Source organism: Bos mutus, chromosome 2 (assembly GCF_027580195.1).
Source record: "Bos mutus isolate GX-2022 chromosome 2, NWIPB_WYAK_1.1, whole genome shotgun sequence".
NCBI classification, from domain to species: Eukaryota; Metazoa; Chordata; class Mammalia; order Artiodactyla; family Bovidae; genus Bos; species Bos mutus.
Window position 1 is genome coordinate 110,561,246 of NC_091618.1, and position 22,086 is coordinate 110,583,331.

General features: G+C 36.6%; 1 protein-coding gene across 3 annotated transcripts in view; it reads right to left on the reverse strand.

Moving 5' to 3' along the window:
* The window catches only part of TLK1 (tousled like kinase 1), a 178,844-nt gene that overhangs the window by 31,300 nt on the left and 125,458 nt on the right, over nt 1–22,086 (reverse strand). For all 3 annotated transcript variants that reach the window (XM_005887582.2, XM_070358322.1, XM_070358327.1), the window contains 3 exons: nt 19,163–19,273; nt 18,736–18,872; nt 15,069–15,257 (listed from right to left, as the gene is read on the reverse strand). In XM_005887582.2, the coding sequence (XP_005887644.1) occupies nt 15,069–15,257; nt 18,736–18,872; nt 19,163–19,273 (437 nt within the window). The remainder of the gene's footprint in view (nt 1–15,068; nt 15,258–18,735; nt 18,873–19,162; nt 19,274–22,086) is intronic.

Below are 22,086 nucleotides of genomic sequence, written 5' to 3' on the forward strand. Positions count from 1 at the left end.
GCAGGAGGAGAAGGGGATAACAGAAGATGAGATGGTTGGATGGCATCACCAACTCAATGGACACGAGTTTGGGTGAACTCCAGGAGTTGGTGATGGATAGGGAGGCCTGGTGTGCCATGGTTCATGGGGTTGCAAAGAGTCGGACACGACTGAGTGACTGAATTGAACTCAATGAATGAATGAGAATTTTATTTTTAATTCAAAAATTGTTTTCCAAGAGTTTAATAGAAATGTAGGGTATCTGCAGAAAACAGAGATTACTCATTTCAAAGAAACTGATATCCAATTTTTTAAGGGTATTCTGTTTAAGCAGGAAACTAATCTGAAGTCTCAGAGTTAAGGAATACAAGATCTGGTAAACAGAATGTTAAAGGCACTTAAGAAAAAAAATATCAAGCCGGTTTTTGGGCACAATTTAGCAAACCTTTACAGAATACTGAACTAAGTCACACATTGAGGAGTAGACTTTTTTAAATGAGGGAGGAAATAGATGAGACTACTCTGCCTTTGAAGAGCCCTAAAAAGACACTAGAAATAGAAAAAAAATGTCCTTAACATGGTAAAGGGCATTTATTTAAAAAACCATAACTAACATCATACTCAATGGTGAAAGAGTAAAAACTTTCCCCTTAAGGCCAGGAACAATTTTCACCCCTGCTGTTCAATATTGTACTGGAAGTCCTCTCAGAGGACTTAAAGAAAAAAAATACACTGAAATTGGAAGGGAAGAAGTAAAACTATTTCTAGTCACAGATGACTTAACTCTACATGTAGAAAATCTCTAAAAATGAACAAGAGCTAAAAAGTTCAGCAAAGTTGCAGGGCATGAGATCGACACACAAAAATCAAATGTGTTTGTATACATCAGCAATGAACAATGTAAAAACAATACTAAGAATACAATTCAATTAATAATAGAACTGAAAACAGTAATATACATAGGATCAAGTTACTCAGGAAGTGACTTGGATGCTAAAAACTACAAAATATAGCTGAAGAAATGAAAGCATACTAATTAAATGAAAGAACATCAGTGCTCATGTCCTTGAGATTAGCAGACTCACTACTGTTAAGAGGGCAATTCTTCCCCAAAGTGACCCACAGACCCAACATAATCCTGATCAAAATTATCAACGATTTTGCTGAAACAGGAAAGCTGATTCTTTAGTAAAATGCAATGTGCAAGGGTCCTCAAATAAACAAAACAATATTGAAAAAGAAGGACTCATACTTCCTATTTAAAAAATTAATACAGTTATGGTTATCAAAAGAGTGTGGTACTGCCTTAAGGACAGACATCTACTGTATGATTCTCTTTAATGCACTATCCAGAAGAGGCAAATACATAGAGAAAGGAGATTATTTGTTACCAGGAGGATGCAGGGAGGCAGGAATGGGGAGTGATTAATTAATGGGCATTAGGTGTTCTGGATGAATAAAATGTTCCAAAACTAAAGGGAGGTCTTGGCTGCACAACACTGCACAGCACTGTGAATGCACCAAGTGCCACTGAACCGTATGCTTTTCAATGGCTAACTGTATGTTATGCAAATTTAACCTAATTTTTTTTCTTTTTAAGTACCACTGGGAAAAAGAAATGGGGGAATATGGGAAGGATGAAACTAGTTTCCTGAAGAGCCCAGGATTCAATATACAAAAAAAAAAAAAGAGGACTAATGACTTATGCCAAGTGCTGGTATGATGTGTAGAATAATGGCCTCATAAAGATGTCTACATCCTAATTCCTGGAGATGTGAGTATGCTAAGTTACACAGCAAAGGAGAATTAAAGTAGCAGATGGAATTAAAGCTGTTAATTAGCTTACTTTAAAATAGGGATTTATTCTGGATTACCCTTTGTGGACGCAATGTAATCATAAGAAGCCTTAAAATGCGAGGAGATGGGCAAAGGTGTTGGAATCCCAGTGACATGACACGACAAGGGCTTGACTTGCTTCTGCTGGCTTGCAGTTGGAAGGGGATCATGAACCAAGCAATGTGGACAGGCTCTAGAAGCTGGAAAAAGCAAGGATTGTTTTCTAGAGCCACCATGAGTAATGCACCCTGACAATACCCTGATTTTAGCCCAGTGAGATCCATTTTGGATTTGTGATCTCCAAAAATATAAGATAATAAATTTGTGTTGTTTTAACTCACTGAATTTGTGGCAATTTGTTACAGCAGCAGTATGAAATTACTATAGATCCTGGTACCTAGAAAGGGGATATTTCCATAACAAATACCTAAAAATATACAAGTGACTTTGGAAGTGGGCAGTGAGCTTGGAAGTGGGCAGTGAGCAAGAGGCTAGGAGAATTCAGAGGAGCATGATTTTAAAATAACCTTAGGCTGCCTTGAATAGGCTATTAGCAGAAATATGAATATTAACAACTCTGCCAAGTGAGGATTCGAGGAATTCCACAAGGAACACAGTGTGGAAAACCTATTGCCTTAAGAGAACACCTAAATTGTCATGAATGGATCATCTGGTAGATAGGAGAGGTGCAACTGGTGAAAACTCAGAAGGAAATGAAAAATATGTTATAGAAAACTGGAGGAATCCTTGTTACAATGGAAGAAAGCTTAGCAAAACTGTATCCTGTAGTTATACAGAAAGCCAAGCATGTAAGAAATGAACTCTGCAGATTTCCAAACAGTGTTCAAAGTCTGGACTGGTTTCTTCTCACTGTTTACACTAAAATGTGAGGAAAGATAAATCAAAGGTAAGAAATAAGAAATGTTCAACCAAAAATTTAATGGGTTTAATCCAACCAAGATTTAATGGTTTAAGAAATTTTGATTTTATTCAGAGTGCAAAATACACCAAAATTGAGATTCATGGTCAAAGCTCCTCTTAAAACGGAGGGTGTAGTTGAACAACCTTTTGCTAATATTCCAGAGAAGCCAGAGTATTCCTCACATAAACAGTCTTTAAAAAGATGAAGTGTGTGACTCACAGATCCCTTCAGCCTTCTTAGCAGAAGTCAAAAATAGTGATAAAATTATTTAGGAAAAAAAAAAAAACAAAAACCTGGAGGAGCCCCTTGTCTAATGGAATGAATGCTTGTGTCACACATGAGAGACCCACAAGATTCTTGAGAACTTTATACCAACAAAAACACTGCCAGCTTGGATTTTAAGGGACACAGACAGCACAAAGTGAAAGGCTGTCAAAGAGTCAAAACTCTACAAACAAGAAACTGGTTGTAAAGCTACTCAGCAGCAAATATATGCTAACCTTCACGAAAAAGAAATCTTTATAAAAAAATGGACAGAAGCTTGAAAAGTCACAAGCTACAGAAAAATTATTACCAGATCTTGAAACCTGAGTTTGCCTGGATGGATTCTGAAACTGCCAGGATCAGTGACACCTTTAATCTTTTTCTGTTTGAAAGGAAATGTCTGTAACTCTTATCCTATGGCTGTCCCCATCACTGTATTTTGGAAAGAGGTAGTAACTTGTCTCTTGATGTTCACAGGTTCATAGGTTAAGAGGAATTATTTTCAGGGCAGATTATACAAAAGTCTCACTCATAATTTATTTAGGTAACAAAATTTAGAATCTCTAAGTTGATGAGATTTAGGTAAGGTTTTTTTAACGTGGAGTTAAGGCTGTAATGAGGTTGACAAGACTTTGCAGATAGGATAAATGAATTTTGCATGTGGGAAAGAAGTGAATCTTAGGTCAGAGGGGAGGCTGTGTAGGTAGAATAATGACTTTCCAAAAATGCCACATTTTAATCCTCAGGACTTATGAATGTGCTCAACAGAAAGGATAAAATGGGATTAATATCACTAATTAGCTGACCTTAAAATACAGTGATTATCTTGGATGATACAGCTATGAGTACACAGTGTAAAGAAAAACAACTTTTATCGGAAGGAAACTGGGAAAAGGCACATAAGTGGTAATATCTGAACCGGTTTAACAGAAGCAACAGAAAGCAGCCAGGAGGAAGAAACAGGGCACACAAGGACATGGTGACCCATAAACACAGCATGTAGACATGCAAGCCAAAAGAAAACTGGATGTATACTGCAGATTAAGGAAATTATCTTTTATCGGTTGCTTGCTAAGAGTTTAGACAGATCGATGCTGAATTTTACCTATTATTTTTTATTTTGGAATCTATTAAGATAACCATATAATCTTTCTCTTCATGTGAAAATTACATTGATTTTTCTTATTTTAAACCAAGCTATCATACCTAAAATAAATCCAAACTGGTCTTGATAAATTCTCATTTTTATGTATTATATGTGGGGTTGCTAATATTTTATTTAATATTTTTGCATTTACTTTTATAAATGATATTAGACTATCATTTATCAATAGGGCTTCCCTGGCAGCTCAGTGGTAATAGATCTGCCTGCCAAAGCAAGAGGTGTGGGTTCGATTCCTGGGTCAGGAAGATACTCTGGAGAAGGAAATGGCAATCCACTCCAGTATTTTTGCCTGGGAAATCCCATGGACAGAGAAGCTTGGCAGGCTACAGTCCATGGGGTTGCAGAAGAGTTGGACACAACTTAGGCTTCAGCAATATGTGAACCGTGAACTTCGAGATGTTCAAGCTGGTTTTAGGAAAGGCAGAGGAACCAGACATCAAATTGTCAACATCTGCTGGATCATCGAAAAAGCAAGAGGGTTCCAGAAAAACATCTATTTCTGCTTTATTGACTATGCCAAAGCCTTTGACTGTGTGGATCCCAATAAACTGTGGAAAATTCTGAAAGAGATGGGAATACAAGACCTGACTTGCCTCTTGAGAAACCTATATGCAAGTCAGGAAGCAACAGTTAGAACTGGACATGGAACAACAGACTGGTTGCAAATAGGAAAAGGAGTACGTCAAGGCTGTATATTGTCACCCTGCTTATTTAATTTATACGCAGAGTACATCATGAGAAACGCTGGGCTGGAGGAAGCACATGCTGGAATCAAGATTGCTTGGAGAAATATGAACAACCTTAAGATATGCAGATGACACCACCCTTATGGCAGAAAGTGAAGAAGAATTAAAGAGCCTCTTGATGAAAGTGAAAGTGGAGAGTGAAAAAGTTGCCTTAAAGCTCAACATACAGAAAACTAAGATCATGGCATCTGGTCCCATCACTTCATGGCAAATAGATAGGGAAACAGTGGAAAACAGTGGCTGATTTTATTTTTGGGGGCTCCAAAATCACTACAGATGGTGACTGCAGCCATGAAATTAAAAGACGCTTGCTCCTTGTAAGGAAAGTTATGACCAACCTAGATAGCATATTAAAAAGCAGAGACATTGCTTTGCCAACAAAGATCCATCTAGTCAAGGCTATGGTTTTTCCAGTAGTCATGTACAGATGCGAGAGTTTTACTATAAAGAAAGCTGAGCGCCAAAGAATTGATGCTTTTGAACTGTGGTTTTAGAGAAGACTCTTGAGAGTCCCTTGAACTGCAAGGAGATCCAAACAGTCCATCCTAAAGGAGATCAGTCCTGGGTGTTCATTGGAAGGACTGATGCTAAAGCTGAAACTCCAATACTTTGGCCACCTGATGCGAAGAGCTGACTCACTGGAAAAGACCATGATGCTCGGAAAGATTGAGGACAGGGGAAGGGGGAGACAGAGGATGAGATGGTTGGATGGCATCACCAACTCAGTGGACATGGGTTTGAGTAGACTCTGGGAGTTGGTGATGGACAGGGAGGCCTGGCATGCTGCGATTCATGGGGTCGCAAAGAGTCGGACACTGATGAACAACTGAACTGAAATGAACTAGCCACTAAACAACACCATGACAAATTAGGCTATAACTTTCCTTTCCGGTATGGTCTTTCTTGAATTTCAACACTATAACTGCTGGCCTAAAATTAAGTTGAAAGTATTTCTCCCTTAGCTGTTCTTCAAAAGGTTTTGAAAGACTGGCACTATTTCTTCCTTAAATGGCTAGTGGAATTCATAGATGAAATCATCTGTACCTGAGTTTTTTATGATCAAAGATTTTAATTATAGATTCAATTTTTTTAACAGTTACAGAACTATCTGATTTTGTTTGTTCTAGTGTCAATTTTGGTAACTTGTATTTTTCTAGAAATTTATCCATTTCACAAAAATTTTAAATTCAAGTCATTTATAATATTTTTTTCTTTAAGTATGTGTACATTCTATAATAACATTGTTTCTTTCATTCCTGATGATGATTCTTTTCTCTCTTTCTTGTTTTCAATTTTATTAGTCCTTCCTCACCCACATAAAACCCATAGACATCCCTTTTGGACTGGCTGATGCTCTGTATTTTATGATTATTTCCTGTATCAAAATTTCTGCTCTTATTTTTCTCTTCCTCCTTTTCTTGGTTAATTCTGCTCATCCTCTGATAAAAGTTTTACCTCAATAATTTTTGCCATGTAGCACTTTCACCATCATTCATCTAAAAATATCTTCTCATTTCCGATGAGACTTTTGCACTATCTTTGTTTCTGATTTCTAGTTTAATTCCACTGTGATGAGAGAACATATTTTATATGATTTCAATCCATTAAGTTTCACCCATGAGTCCTATCTAACATTTAAAGGAAGAAACAATGTCAGTCTTACATAAAACTCTTTCAATCCTTTGAACTTTGCTTAGACCTGTTATACGACTCGACATGGTCAATTTTTATAAAAGTCCATTTTTAAAAAGAACATATATTCTATAAATGTTAGGGGGTAACATGCTCATTAAGTCAAGCCTGTCAATCCCACTGAAATTTTCTATACTCATGCTGTGTTTCTATTTTATATTGTTTTATTTTTATCTATATGTTCTATTACTAAGAAATGTATGTGTTGAATTCTCCCATTATAATTTGTGTATATGTCCATATATCCTTAAAATACTGTCAATTTTTTATCTTGAGGGCATGTTGTTATGCATACAAATTTAGAATTATTGTATGTTTTGGTGATTTTAAACTTTTATAGTTATGAAATAATCACTATTTCTTATAATTTTTTGGTTTAAATTTTACTGTATCTGCTATAAATATGGTTTTCTTTCAATTGCCATCTGTCTAGAATGTTTTTTCCCTTAATTTTTGCATTTAATATTTTTTTCTTTTGGTGGCCCCCTTTTTTTTTTTGCTGTGCCTCATGGCCTGTCAGATCTTAGTTCCCTAATCACCTAACCAGGGATCAAAACTGCATTCCCTGCAGTGGAAGCAGAGTCTAAACCACTGGAAGTCCCCCTGTTTGGCCGCTTTTGAGAATTTTTTCTCTTTTCCTTGATTTTCTGAAATTTCATTATGATGTGTTTGAGTACTTCTTTTTATTCATCCTACTTGGAATTCTCTGGCCTTCATGAATCTATAGACTGATCTTGCTCATTTATTTAAAATAGTTACCTAATCTCCAAATATTGCTTCTGCTCCATTTAAGATCATTTTCTACAGAGTCATCTGACTTGTCAATAGTAGTAATTTAAGTTAGAAGACAGTAAGATTCTATCTTCAAATAACCACCAACCTAAAAGCAGTAAAAATATTTCAAGAATGAAGGCAAAAGAGTTATTTTCAGACCAACCAAAACTGAGAGACATCACTACCAATAGACCCACACTAAAAGGAAATTACTAAAGGGTATTCTTAGGCAAAAAGATCTCACTAGAGGTAAAAATCAGAGATCCAGGATCAATGAAACAAAGGGAGAAAAATCAAATCAATAAAATTAGAAACGAAAATGGAGAGATCACAACAGACAACACAGAAATACAAAGGATCATAAGAGACTACTATCAACAATTATATGCCAATAAAATGGACAACGTGGAAGAAATGGACAAATTCTTAGAAAAGTACAACTTTCCAAAACTGAACCAGGAAGAAATAGAAAATCTTAACAGACCCATCACAAGCATGGAAATTGAAACTGTAATAAAAAATCTTCCAGCAAACAAAAGCCCAGGTCCAGATGGCTTCACAGCTGAATTCTACCAAAAATTTAGAGAAGAGCTAACACCTATCCTGCTCAAACTCTTCCAGAAAATTGCAGAGGAAGGTAAACTTCCAAACTCATTCTATGAGGCCACCATCACCCTAATACCAAAACCTGACAAAGATCCCACAAAAAAGAAAACTACAGGCCAATATCACTGATGAACATAGATGCAAAAATCCTTAACAAAATTCTAGCAATCAGAATCCAACAACACATTAAAAAGATCATACACCATGACCAAGTGGGCTTTATCCCAGGGATGCAAGGATTCTTCAATATCCGCAAATCAGTCAATGTAATACACCACATTAACAAATTGAAAAATAAAAACCCTATGATTATCTCAATAGATGCAGAGAAAGCCTTTGACAAAATTCAACACCCATTTATGATAAAAACTCTCCAGAAAGCAGGAATAGAAGGAACATACCTCAACATAATAAAAGCTATATATGACAAACCCACAGCAAACATTATCCTCAATGGTGAAAAATTGAAAGCATTTCCTCTAAAGTCAGGAACAAGACAAGGGTGCCCACTTTCACCATTACTATTCAACATAGTTTTGGAAGTTTTGGCCACAGCAATCAGAGCAGAAAAAGAAAAGGAATCCAAATTGGAAAAGAAGAAGTAAAACTCTATTTTGCAGATGACATGATCCTCTACATAGAAAACCCTAAAGACTCCACCAGAAAATTACTAGAACTAATCAATGACTATAGTAAAGTTGCAGGATATAAAATCAACACACAGAAATCCCTTGCATTCCTATACACTAATAATGAGAAAACAGAGAAATTAAGGAAACAATTCCATTCACCATTGCAACGGAAAGAATAAAATACTTGGGAATATATCTACCTAAAGAAACTAAAGACCTATATATAGAAAACTATAAAACACTGGTGAAAGAAATCAAAGAGGACACTAATAGATGGAGAAATATACCATGTTCATGGATTGGAAGAATCAATATAGTGAAAATGAGTATACTACCCAAAGCAATTTATAGATTCAATGCAATCCCTATCAAGCTACCAACAGTATTCTTCACAGAGCTAGAACAAATAATTTCACAATTTGTATGGAAATACAAAAAACCTCGAATAGCCAAAGCGATCCTGAGAAAGAAGAATGGAACTGGAGGAATCAACCTACCTGACTTCAGGTTCTATTACAAAGCCACAGTTATCAAGACAGTATGCTACTGGCACAAAGACAGAAATATAGATCAATGGAACAAAACAGAAAGCCCAGAGATAAATCCACGCACATATGGACACCTTATCTTTGACAAAGGAGGCAAGAATATACAATGGATTAAAGACAATCTCTTTAACAAGTGGTGCTGGGAAATCTGGTCAACCACTTGTAAAAGAATGAAACTAGAACACTTTCTAACACCATACACAAAAATAAACTCAAAATGGATTAAAGATCTAAATGTAAGACCAGAAACTATAAAACTCCTAGAGGAGAACATAGGCAAAACACTCTCTGACATACATCACAGCAGGATCCTCTATGACCCACCTCCCAGAATATTGGAAATAAAAGCAAAAATAAACAAATGGGACCTAATTAACCTTAAAAGCTTCTGCACATCAAAGGAAACTATTAGCAAGGTGAAAAGACAGCCTTCAGAATGGGAGAAAATAATAGCAAATGAAGCAACGGACAAACAACTAATCTCAAAAATATACAAGCAACTCCTACAGCTCAACTCCAGAAAAATAAATGACCCAATCAAAAAATGGGCCAAAGAACTAAATAGACATTTCTCCAAAGAAGACATACAGATGGCTAACAAACACATGAAAAGATGCTCAGCATCACTCATTATCAGAGAAATGCAAATCAAAACCACAATGAGGTACCAATTCACACCAGTCAGAATGGCTGCGATCCAAAAGTCTACAAATAATAAATGCTGGAGAGGGTGTGGAGAAAAGGGAACCCTCTTACACTGTTGGTGGGAATACAAACTAGTACAGCCACTATGGAGAACAGTGTGGAGATTCCTTAAAAAACTGGAAATAGAACTGCCTTATGATCCAGCAATCCCACTGCTGGGCATACACACTGAGGAAACCAGAAGGGAAAGAGACACGTGTACCCCAATGTTCATCGTGGCACTGTTTATAATAGCCAGGACATGGAAGCAACCTAGATGCCCATCAGCAGATGAATGGATAAGAAAGCTGTGGTACATATACACAATGGAGTATTACTCAGCCATTAAAAAGAATACATTTGAATCAGTTCTAATGAGGTGGATGAAACTGAAGCCTATTATAGAGTGAAGTAAGCCAGAAGGAAAAACACCAATACAGTATACTAACGCATATATATGGAATTTAGAAAGATGGTAACAATAACCCTGTGTATGAGACAGCAAAAGAGACAGTATTGTATAGAACAGTCTTATGGACTCTGTGGGAGAGGGAGAGGGTGGGAAGATTTGAGAGAATGGCATTGAAACATGTAAAATATCATGTATGAAACAAGATGCCAGTCCAGGTTTGATGCACGATACTGGATGCTTGGGGCTAGTGCACTGGGACGACCCAGAGGGATGGTATGGGGAGGGAGGAGGGAGGAGGGTTCAGGATGGGGAACACATGTATACCTGTGGTGGATTCATTTTGATATTTGGCAAAACTAATACAATTATGTAAAGTTTAAAAATTAAATAAAATTTAAAAAAAAAATAGTTAAGAACCAGGAACCATGCAAGTACTATATAAGCTTCATCTCATTTCATCTTTTCAACATTATGACATAGGTACTTTCACAAGGAAGTGGAGGCTCTAAGACATAAAACAGTTTACCAAAAAATAAAAAATAAAACTGGAAAAGTCAAGGTTGGATTCCACATCTGACTAAAGAGCTTAAAATCCTAAGCACTACACAGCAGTAACCTTCTTTAATAGTACTTACTTTCTGGCTGCACTGGGGCTTTGTTGCTGTGCAGGCTTTCTCTAGCTGCAGTGAGCAGAGGCTACCCTCTAGTTGTGGTGTGCAGGCTTCTCACTGCGGTGGCTTCTCTGTTGCAGAGCATGGGCTCTAGAGTGCACAGGCTCAGGAGCTGTGACACATGGGCTTAGCTGCCCTGTGGCTAACTGCCCTTAGTCGAATCTTCCTCGACTAGAGGCTGAACATTGGCAGGCGGATTCTTAACCACTGGACTACCAGGGAAGTCCTATTTTCTACTTTAATTTCTTGATAAAGAAATAATGAAAGATTCATGACCTCTATTCCAATTACTTTACTAGATGTTCTGCACAAACGGATATAAAAAAAGTTTTAGAAGACTACTGCAATGCATGGCTGATAAAATCAAATTAATATATATGAATCAAAGTGTTTCTGTCACTTTTTTCCTTATTTAAATCTGTACTTATGTAAGGATGCAATACAACTGCTATGTTGTATTACTTCATCTGCCACTCTAAGAACACAGCAGTATAACTTCAGAGTTAGTTCTAAGTCAACATATGCAATTAACTGAGATGGAAGTGAGATAATCTACGACTAATAAACTACTGTTAGAGCTAGAGAAGCAAAACACCTGTGGCAAACTAGAAAAATGGTCTTTTGAGAAGGAGAAAATGAAATTCAATCATATGCTTATGTACTATAATTTAGTATTTACTGACCATTTTCTATATGCCAGGCACTGTACTAGATACTGGGGGCATAGAGAGAAGATGGAGAGATAAGAGCTCCAATACTGACAGGCGCAGGTACAAAAGGTACCTAACTCGAGGGGAAATGGGGAAGAAACTAGGAAGAAAAAAGGTCAAAAAGGATTTACTACTGGAACTGACATACAAGGCAAGTCATAAAGGATAAATAGAAAATGGAACAGGTAAAGAAAGGCAAAGAACAAGATATACCAAGGTGCAGAAACAAGTAAAGCAGAGTCCATTTAAAGCACTGAAAGAATTTAACGCAGATGCCTAAGGAAGACACTGGAGAAGGAGAGAAATCAGAAGGCCTATAAAGGGTCTTCATGAGAGTGAATTTTATCTTAAACGCTAGTGAAGGAGGTTAGACATGAAAAAGACATCAGGTGAAAGGTAAGAAACAGTAACTGATGTTAAAAAAGAGAGACAGCAGCAGTCGTACAGTAAGATAGTGGTAGTGAAGATGGACAAGATACAAAAACGTTATGTAAACAGACACAGAGAACAAGGAAAAGGCAAACATCTAGGATGTTTCCAGTGTCATTAACTGAGTGGATGATGATGCTGTGACTGAATACAGAGGTATGAGTATCAGGTTATCACTGAATACCTCAAGTGATAACTGAGTCTTATCCTTCAAGGGTCAAGGAGAAGCTTTCAAGAGGAATCAATATTTAGTATGGGATTTAAAAGATGAACAGAAATTATGACAATGGGCTGGAGTTTAAAAGTTGGTGGTGAATGGGAGGCACTGGTCAATGATAAAAGATGAGGCAAGAGAGGTCAGAAGCTGCCAGGTCAAAAGTACTTTCTGGACTATATTATCCAAGCAATGTAGAATTATGTTAGGTTTACAGGGAAGAAAAAAAAAGGATTGTATTTTTATTTTGGAAAAAAAAGGACTCTGACTATAAGATGACCTAGACCAAAGTTGAAAGATGTCAGAGTGGGTGGGGGTGGGAAGAAAGAACCCAAGTGAGAAATGGCAGTGGACACATTTGAGTGAAGACTGGATGTCTATGGGGTGGAATTAAGCTTACACACCACCTTCTGTATAATTGCTCACCTATCCATCCACTCTTTTAAAAGCAACAAATTTACCCATCTTTGAAAATGAAGTCATGTTATTTTTTTAAAATATCAATAGCCAAAGGATTTAATTGCAAGTCACAACAGCCCCCTCCCCCTCCTTGCCCAAATCAGGAAGGACTTAAAACATGGAAGCACATTTTGGACTTTAAAATATAAGATTATCACCACTTATTTATTAACTAAAAGATAATAAAAATGGATTAAGAAAAATAAATGGAATCCTGATTTAAAACCTGTAACAACCAAAATTCTGGTATGTGGAATTGAGAGGATGGTGGTACCATTTACTAACTAAGAAAACAGGAGGAGGCAAGGAGTGTGTGTATGTGTGTGCATAGAGAGGAAAAGAGAAAAAGAGAGGGGGGGAAAAGGGGGTGGGGGAGGACTGAAATGGGAAAGATAATAATAAATACCATTTTTGTTTTGTGTGTTTAGTAAATACAGTTTTGAATAGGCTGCCATTAGAGGCACTTGTGAGGCATTTAAGTACCAATACCAATTAAGCAAGGATATGACATTCAAGACTGAGATATAAACATTTGACACTCAAGAGAGAAAAGTAGGCTGGAGACAGAAGTTTGGGTGTCAGCAGCATAAACAGGGCAACTGAAACCCTAGGAGTAGCTAATACTCATGGAGAATACACAGAGCAAGTGGTAAGATGGCCTAGGACAGAGCCTTAAAAATCCTATGCTTTACAAATTGATAATGTAAATGATGTCCACAGAAGAGACTTAAAAGATGTAGTCAGATTAAGTTAAAATGAAAATCAGAAAAAATGGTTATCAAAAACTATGGCAAGAAAGTGTCTTTTCAGAAAAAATAAGTAGTCAACAATATTCAATGTTGCCAAGTTAAAGACTCAAATGTCTGTGGCATTTAGCATCAAGGACATAATCTTTAAAAGAACAATTTCAGTCAATAAAAGAGAGAATGGAAAGTGAGGTAGCAGAGACTATAAGCAAAGGAAAGTCTTTCAGGAAACCTAGTTATAAAGATGACAATATGGAGACCGGAGAGATTTCTAATTGATAGAGAGTTTTTTGTTTTGTTCCTAAAAGGAAGGAACCAGTGGACAGCACAAGGGTGAAGATATACGATAAAGGAGGTATCAACAGAAGAGGTCCCTGATGTGGCAGGGGATGGGCTTCAAAGCACAGATGAAACAGTATCTTTCAACAAAGGAGAAGCATATTAAAACATAAAGCAGAGGGTGTGTGTATGTATTTTCCACTCACATAAACTTATATAAAGTCTTATAAAACAGAAAAACTATATAAATTAGGTTGCATCTATATACAGAAAGTATAACAATGGTGTTTTTTCCAGTGGTCATGTATGGATGTGAGAGTTGGACTATAAAGGAAGCTGAGGGCCAAAGAATTGATGCTTTTGAACTGTGGTGTTGGAGAAGATTCTTGAGAGTCCCATGGACTGCAAGGAGATCCAAACAGTCTATCCTAAAGGAGATCAGTCCTGGTGTTCATTGGAAGGACTGATGTTGAAGCTGAAACTCCAATACTTTGGCCACCTGATGCGAAGAGCTGACTCATTGGAAAAGACCCTGATGCTGGGAAAGATTGAGGGCAGGAGGAGAAGGGGACGAGAGAGGATGAGATGGTTGGATGGCATCACCAACTCGATGGACAAGGGTTTGGGTTGACTCTGGGAGTTGGTGATGGACAGGGAGGCCTGGCGTGCTGTGGTTCATGGGGTCGCAAGGCGTTGGACACGACTGAGTGACTGAACTGAATTGTTCTCTGTGAGATAGGATCTTGGTCTTTATTGTTTTATTGTTTTTTCATATTTTTCAAATTTCCTATGATAAGCATATAATTATTTTTTAAATGTCTCCAACTTCTGAATTATAAAAAGTAGTTCACCATTAAAGCAGGAAACCTAGAAACCAAAGCAGAAAGGGGAAAAACAATACCTATAACCTCTGAATGTGCTGCCTTCATAGGTTGACAAAAATATGTCAGCTTACTTAAGCCAACAGTTTCTCAGAAAAAGGAACATTAAGAGGAATACTGAACTAAAATAATCAAAATTGACAAGTGACTCTACTTCATTCACAGACACAGAAGAAAAAGTGAACTCTAGCTTCCTCTTAGCTACCCAAGTCTCCATTTTAAAACAGGATTACTAAATCTCCACTTAGGTAGAATTCAGATTTGGAGGCTTATTATTCATTTAGAAGTAAATTTTTGCAATACTGTTTTCCTTCCTGGCCATGATGATTTTTACTATTTAATTGTTAATAACACCCACTACTAACATTCATGCTCACTGGCAACACTTAAAAAAAAAGAAATTAAAAATGCAAACTTACAGTTGTGGTAAATTTGGTCTAACGAAGGGATCATTTTCTGCTCCATTGACTGCTTTGTTTTTCCTTTGTTTTGATTCAGAATTGGTAGAGGGTGCCTGAGAATTATTAGCTGTGGGAGGTTTGCGTTTGGCTAGAAGTTTCCTTTGCCTTTCAATATCTTCCCTTTGCTGATTCACCCATTCTTGTTGCCTACATAAAAATAAATGTGGAAAAAAATTAACCTTCCTTTACTTTTCACATTTAAAACATGAAAATACATTAGTAAACATGAAAAATCACATAATATAAACATGTAACGTTATGGTCCCACTCTTGTTAACCAACACCTTCTCATTGTCCTTTTCTCATTGGGAACATACATTTTTAAATGAGGTCTTCCCTAAACCCCCTGGATGAGAAAGATGTGTTGCCACATATAACTTCACAGTACCTTGTAGCTCCCCATCTTCTCTTTTCTAACACATATATCTATGGACACTTGATCTCAATATGTGTGGTTAGACTAAATCACTCCATGAGAAGACAGACAATTATTTTATACCCTATTGTACCCTAAGTGCCCAGCACAGTGACTGGCACATGCTAGGCATTCAATAAATATTTCTTGAATAAAATAAATCAACTATTGAAAAAAAGAAATAACAGAATTAAGGAGGTTTTATACATTCATCTCACCACTGTTTAAAGAAAAACTTATAAAAGACAAATGTGAATTTATTAATAAAGTGTTATTTTCTAAATGTATCTGTTAAATTTCAGGGAAGGCTAAGTGGTATATTGAAATGAAACAAAAACTGACCTTAGAAATTTAGGAAGAAAGAAGGAATTTTGACACTTTAAAGAGAGAAAACACCAAGAAAAATTTAGATGGCATTGAAAAATGGGCAACTAATTTAACTAAAAATATTACTGTATATCCATGGGGTTTCAAAGAGTTGGACACGATTGAGCAACTTTCACTTTCACTAAAAAAAAAAAAAATAAAAAATAAAAATAAAAATATTACTGTTTCCAATTGAAGCTTTTAAAAACCATCCTCTCATACAACATCTTAAGCCTGTTCTAATATAATTATCTTCCCTCTTAGGTCACCTTACCACACTAGGAAAAATTTTTAAAAAACTAAATGGTGATTGTGACAGGATGTGGAATTTTGTCTAATTCTTTAATTGTATCAATTGAGATGATTTTGTTTTCCTTCATTGTATTAGGTGACATATCACACTGATTTTTTCTGCTGACCCATTCTCAAACCAGGAATAAATCCCACTTTGTCACAGTGTATAATTCTTTTAATGTAAAAAAAAAGAAAACAAACCCCAAAACACATAACCTCCATGGTGATGGTACTCAGATTTAGAATAAGTCAAAAATTTCAGTTCCTCACTCCTTCACCCCTATTCAGACCAGGACTAGAGAACTTCCACTCTACCGACAAAGACTTGTTTTACACATGTTTCAGAGTCCCATGATCCCAGTAAGGCAGTGCAGAACAAGAAAGAAGGGAAGGAATGAAGGAGCACCCAAGTAAAAGAGCAAAATGTTGGAGAAAAGTCTCAAGAAGAGCAAGGTTAGAATGTGACTTTAATCCAGTTTTCTACTGGAAGTAGGAATAATTTCAGTTTATTTAAAAAGTTAGTTTTAAAGCTAGTTTAGGGTACAATCAAGATTAATAAAAATAAGCAGCAATAATCCTACTGAAATAATGAAAGAATTACTCTAATGGATATATACATATACACACACACATATATATATAGTGACTGATTATTCAGTAATGACCATACAGTTTAGAGATTATTAATTTAATATTACTAATTTTTATTTCTCTTCTTATCCTCCAACTATTTTGGGTTATATCACAGCTTAAAAAATATACACTGATTAACCGTTTGATACTAAATATATATGTAACAACATACAGTAGGCCCTCAGTAAATGCTTATTAGTAAGAAAAATATACAAGTAATTTCTTAAAACTGGGTTATTGCTTTATTATAAAAGGATATAGCTCAGAAACAGCTCCAGTACTCTTGCCGGAAAATTCCATGGACGGAGGAGCCTGGTAGGCTGCAGTCCATGGGGTTGCTAAGAGTTGGACACAACTGAGCGACTTCACTTTCACTTTCATGCATTGGAGAGGGAAATGGCAACCCACTCCAGGATTCTTGCCTGGAGAGTTCCAGGGACGGAGGAGCCTGGTGGGCTGCCGTCTATGGGGTCGCACAGAGTCGGACACGACTGAAGCAACTTAGCAGCAGCAGCAGTCGGTGCCAGATGGAAGAGCTGCACAGGGCGAGGTATGGGGGAAGAGACACGGAGCTTCCATACCCTCTCTGAGCCTGATAACCTTCCCAGATCTCCACACATTCACCAGTCCAGAAGCTCCAATTTTACTCTTTGACAGCTTAATGGAGAAATTTTAACAGTTGGCAGCATTTGTATTTTAGTTTATATTTAATCTTATACTATGTAACCTTCTTTTATTCATTACCAGGACAACTGTAGATCTGGGTTTAGCAGCTCAGAAAAACACTAAAAATTTTTAAGTTGTATCTCAACTCTCTTACTTTCTACTTCTACTGTTAATATTTTAGCTCAAGCCTAATCACCTTTCATTTGGATGCTTCTCCATCTAAATTGTCAACAATTTATGTTCTTTTAAGTATTATTCCCACATTACTATCAGTTATCTTTCAAAAACTCAAATTTGACCCCACACACTATATAAAACTTTAACAGCTCCCTTTTATCAACAGAATTAAAATCCAAACTTCCTACCGTCACAAAGACACTGTCCTTCAATACCTAACACCCAGAAACAGTTCTGTTGAACACAAGCTGGGTAAATCAACCGAGATAGGTACAAGACCATTCTATACTTAAGTCCTAGGAACCAATGTTTGAAACAGCAATGTTTATGTGATACTATGTGAAATAAAGCTTTGCCTACATTCTCCATTTAACTGGACTGACTCTGGGAAAGCTGATTTAGATGCTGGCACTACTCTTGCTTTGCAGGTTTTTATGTTTTCCAGCAAAAAAAGAGGGGTAGGGGCAGCAATAGATCCTGGCTCCTTAACACAGAAATAGTCAACCTACCCTTTCCTACCACCAACTTGAGAAAATGGATTTCTCCATTTTAAAGTTTACCTCAGAAGTGCTAAAGCCACATACATGTTCAGTTCAACTGACTTTTGAGTTATTATGTTTGACACTGGAGAGAAAACATGTCTCTCTTTCCCACAAGAATAATGAGCAGACAAATGCCAAAGGAAGGACTGAAGAATGGGAGAGGGGAGGGAAAAAAAACCCAAAAAACTAAGCAGAAAACCCCCAAGATACACAGATACAAATCTTGCAATTAAAGTTAAAAGTTTTAACAATTTCCCTCTCAACTGACCTACAAAAGCTAGGTCAGTTTATGTTTTGGAAAGTCATATTTAAAATAATACATCATACTATACAGATGAATACTAACTAATCAAGGAGTGTGCTAAAGCTAAAACTGTAATGCCTCTTTTATGTTCCTTTCAAATGTATTAAGTTCTATGATTTCAAAGAGTAGTGAGGAGTAGATATAGAACATAATTTCAAATCTATAATCTTTGAAAATAACAAACACCCAAAGGAATACTAAATCTTTCAAAATGTAAGAGTGACTAACTTTACAAGATTCTGAAATGCAAAACCATCTGTCCATTGTTCAGTAAATGAAGCACCATGTCTAACTGTTGTGAAATGCCCAAGGCGTAATCTGTCTTGCATGCTCTTCTCTCGGCTTGACAGTTTTTCTTGTGTACTCTGAAAAAAAAGGGGGGAAAAATCATCATTCAACTTTATTCATTTAAATTTTAAAAACATAGGACTAGTGAAAGGAGAGGGAAAATTTATTGAACTTTTTTTTTTTTTTGACGTGGACTTTTTTTAAGCCTTTACTGAATTTGTTACAATACCGTTTCTGTTTTACCTTTTGGTTTTTTGACCACGAGGCATGTGGGATATGTGAGGATCTTAGCTTCCCAACCAGGATCAAACCCACACTCTTGCATTGGAAGGTGAAGTCTTAATCACTGGACTGCCAGGGAACTCACCTTTTCAATAAGCAGTTTCTTGCTCATTGATATGCACTTATTTAATCGCTCTTTGTATTTTTCAAGTAGCTTTTGTTGCTCATCTATCTGCCGTCTGAGATCACAATTAGCCTACAATATAAGTAGATAATGAAAAAGGTCTAGAATTTGTGTATATGAGACATTTAAGAATATTTATACATTTTGAAAAATTTCATAAAGAGAAGGATTAATAAGTATTTGAATGTGATACTAAAAAAAAATGTTAAAACACTTACTTACCATGAGAATAACTACAGTGTTACATGCTGCTTAGTTGTATAGTGAAAAGTACATGGAATATGTACCATACTCCATAGGTTCAAATCTACACTCTAGGTTATATAATCTGGGCTAAGTTTAATAAATTATTTGAACCTTATTTCTAAAGTTGTCTTAAAGGTCTGCTCTATTATCTTATTTCTAAAACAGAGCAACACCATTCTATCTCATTTGAAATAACTGAAATACAAAGTGTCTAACACTTAGAAATGAATGTGAGTTCTCCATCTTTTGTAATAAAACATCTCCATTCAACACGTGGGTAACACTGCAGATGCCTATCCAATAGCTAACTGTTCTCACCATCTTTATCAGCCACATGAATACAAATTTTGTTAACTCTGTAGGCAGTCATATGCTCAGTCCCTCTTTCTAAGCTCAGAAGATGAGTCTGATTAGTCTAGTACAGTCACCAGGAAGTAACCTGGAGAGCTTGTTGGAACACAGATTACGGGAATCCATTCCCAGTTTCTGAATAAGTAGCTCTGGAGTAGAGTCTGAAACTTTATTTCTAATAAGTCTGCTAGTAAGGTTGATGCTTACTGGTCTGGGGATCATTCTTTGAAAACCGTAGGTCTATGCCAATCACAGTATGAGCCAAAAGAGAGCAGTATAATAAATAAAAAATGCTGGGAGAAAAATACAGCTGCCAATCTAAAAGTATGTATCTAACAAAAAGCTGTTTTCCAAGGAAAGGGGTAAAATAAAATAGTTTCAGAGGAACATATATGAAATTTAGCATCAGACCCTTATCATTATGTGCAAGTCGAACAGAAACCCAACAAATTGTGTATGTGTGAGTTGAAAATCTAACACTAGCTAGTGTATTTCCCATCTCCTTGCAGCTAATGATGGTCAGTGAAATGTAAGCAGAAGTTGTTCAATGGAATACTCAAGAACACTATGCAGAAAACTTTTGTATTTTTAATTTCCTTCCTCTTCTGCTTAAGAACACAGATACCATAACTGTGACTCTGATAAATATTTTGTACCTTGATATAATCTTCAAGATGAAGGCCATGTACTAAGGGGAGGGAGCAGAAAAACTGAGGGAGACAAGATTCCATATGACACCTGGGTTACCTCTTTCTGTTCTTCTCTTAAAAAATAATATTGTATTTCATTTAAAGTACTGTTGTTTATGGAAACCTGTCCAGATGCCTATGGCCTGCATAGCTCAGTCGTCTCTACTTGCTAGCAAAGCTCTGCCTGGCTGGAAATAAAGCAGGACCGATAAAATTGCATTTTCACAAAACTTACCATCTTCCATTCAAAGGCCTATGGCCTCTTAGGCTTTGTCCAGGGTGGCAACAGCCCAAATGCACACGTGTAGACATTGCTGTCTAGATAGATGAACAGTCTCCAGGGCCTCCTCAGTCACATCTGGGATGAATGGTCAGTGTGGCACCAAGGGCCACAACTGCAGGGTCCTGCCTAGCCTCCATCATAGCTTGGGGGTCAGGGAAACACTCGGTCCCTTGTCCCCTCAGAGGTGAGCAGTATGCAGAGAAAAGAAAAACCTATCTCAGATATGTTAGTGAGGGGCACTGTGTTCCATGGGTTATCTCAGCACCATTTCCTTCTGGGCCTGCTATGGAAGGACCGGCCTCCACCCCCAACTGGATTTAGTGTGGGGCAAGTAACTCAGTGGGCAGGAAGACACTGCACCCTCAAGCTCTGACTTGGAACACCCCCCGCCTTTCTGTTCTTCTCTCAAAAAGTAATCCTGTATATTATTTAAAGGACTGTTGTTTATGTTCTCTGTTACTAACAACCAAAGACAACAGCTAAATGATAAAAAGATGCTGTAGCACCAGTATAGGAATACACAAAGAGAACACGGTACTTATGAAATGAGATTATAAAAATGAGATTGTATGATGGAGCTGGCAGTAGAGAGCAGACTTAATTACATGGTCTAGATAACTGGTTCTCTATATAGAAATTAAAATGAAACCTTATTTCACATCATACCCCAAAATGAATTCCAGTGAGATTTATAACTTGTATTGAAAAAGCAGACTATAAAATTTTTTTAAAGAAGATACAGACGAACATTTTTATGGTCTTAGGGACAAAAACAATGAGTTATTTTGGTATACCCTTGATAATAATTTGGAACAAACTATAAACAAAGAGATCACTCAGTCATGTTCGACTCTTTGCAACTCCATAGACAGTAGCCTGTCAGGCTCCTCTGTCCATGGGATTCTCCAGGCAAGAATACTGGAGTGGACTGTCACGTCCTTCTCCAGAGAATCTTCCCGACCCAGGGATCAAACCCAGGTCTCCTGCACTGTGGGCAGATTTTTACAATCTGAGACACCAGGGAAACCCATAAAAAAAGACATGTAATCATATAAATTTTAAATGATCTAATCAAAAGATAGTGCAAAGAAATAAAAAAGACAATTTACACACTGGGAGAAAAATCAATATATATGGTCAACAAAAAAACTGATACAATTTTTAAAAAGACAGCAACTCATTAAGAAAAATGAGCAAAAAAAATGATTATTTACTTCACAGAAATACAGTTAATAAATATTTTACAAGATATTCAAAAAATAAAGTGAATGCATAATAACTAATACCTTGTTATATCCATTAAACTGAACCCCCAA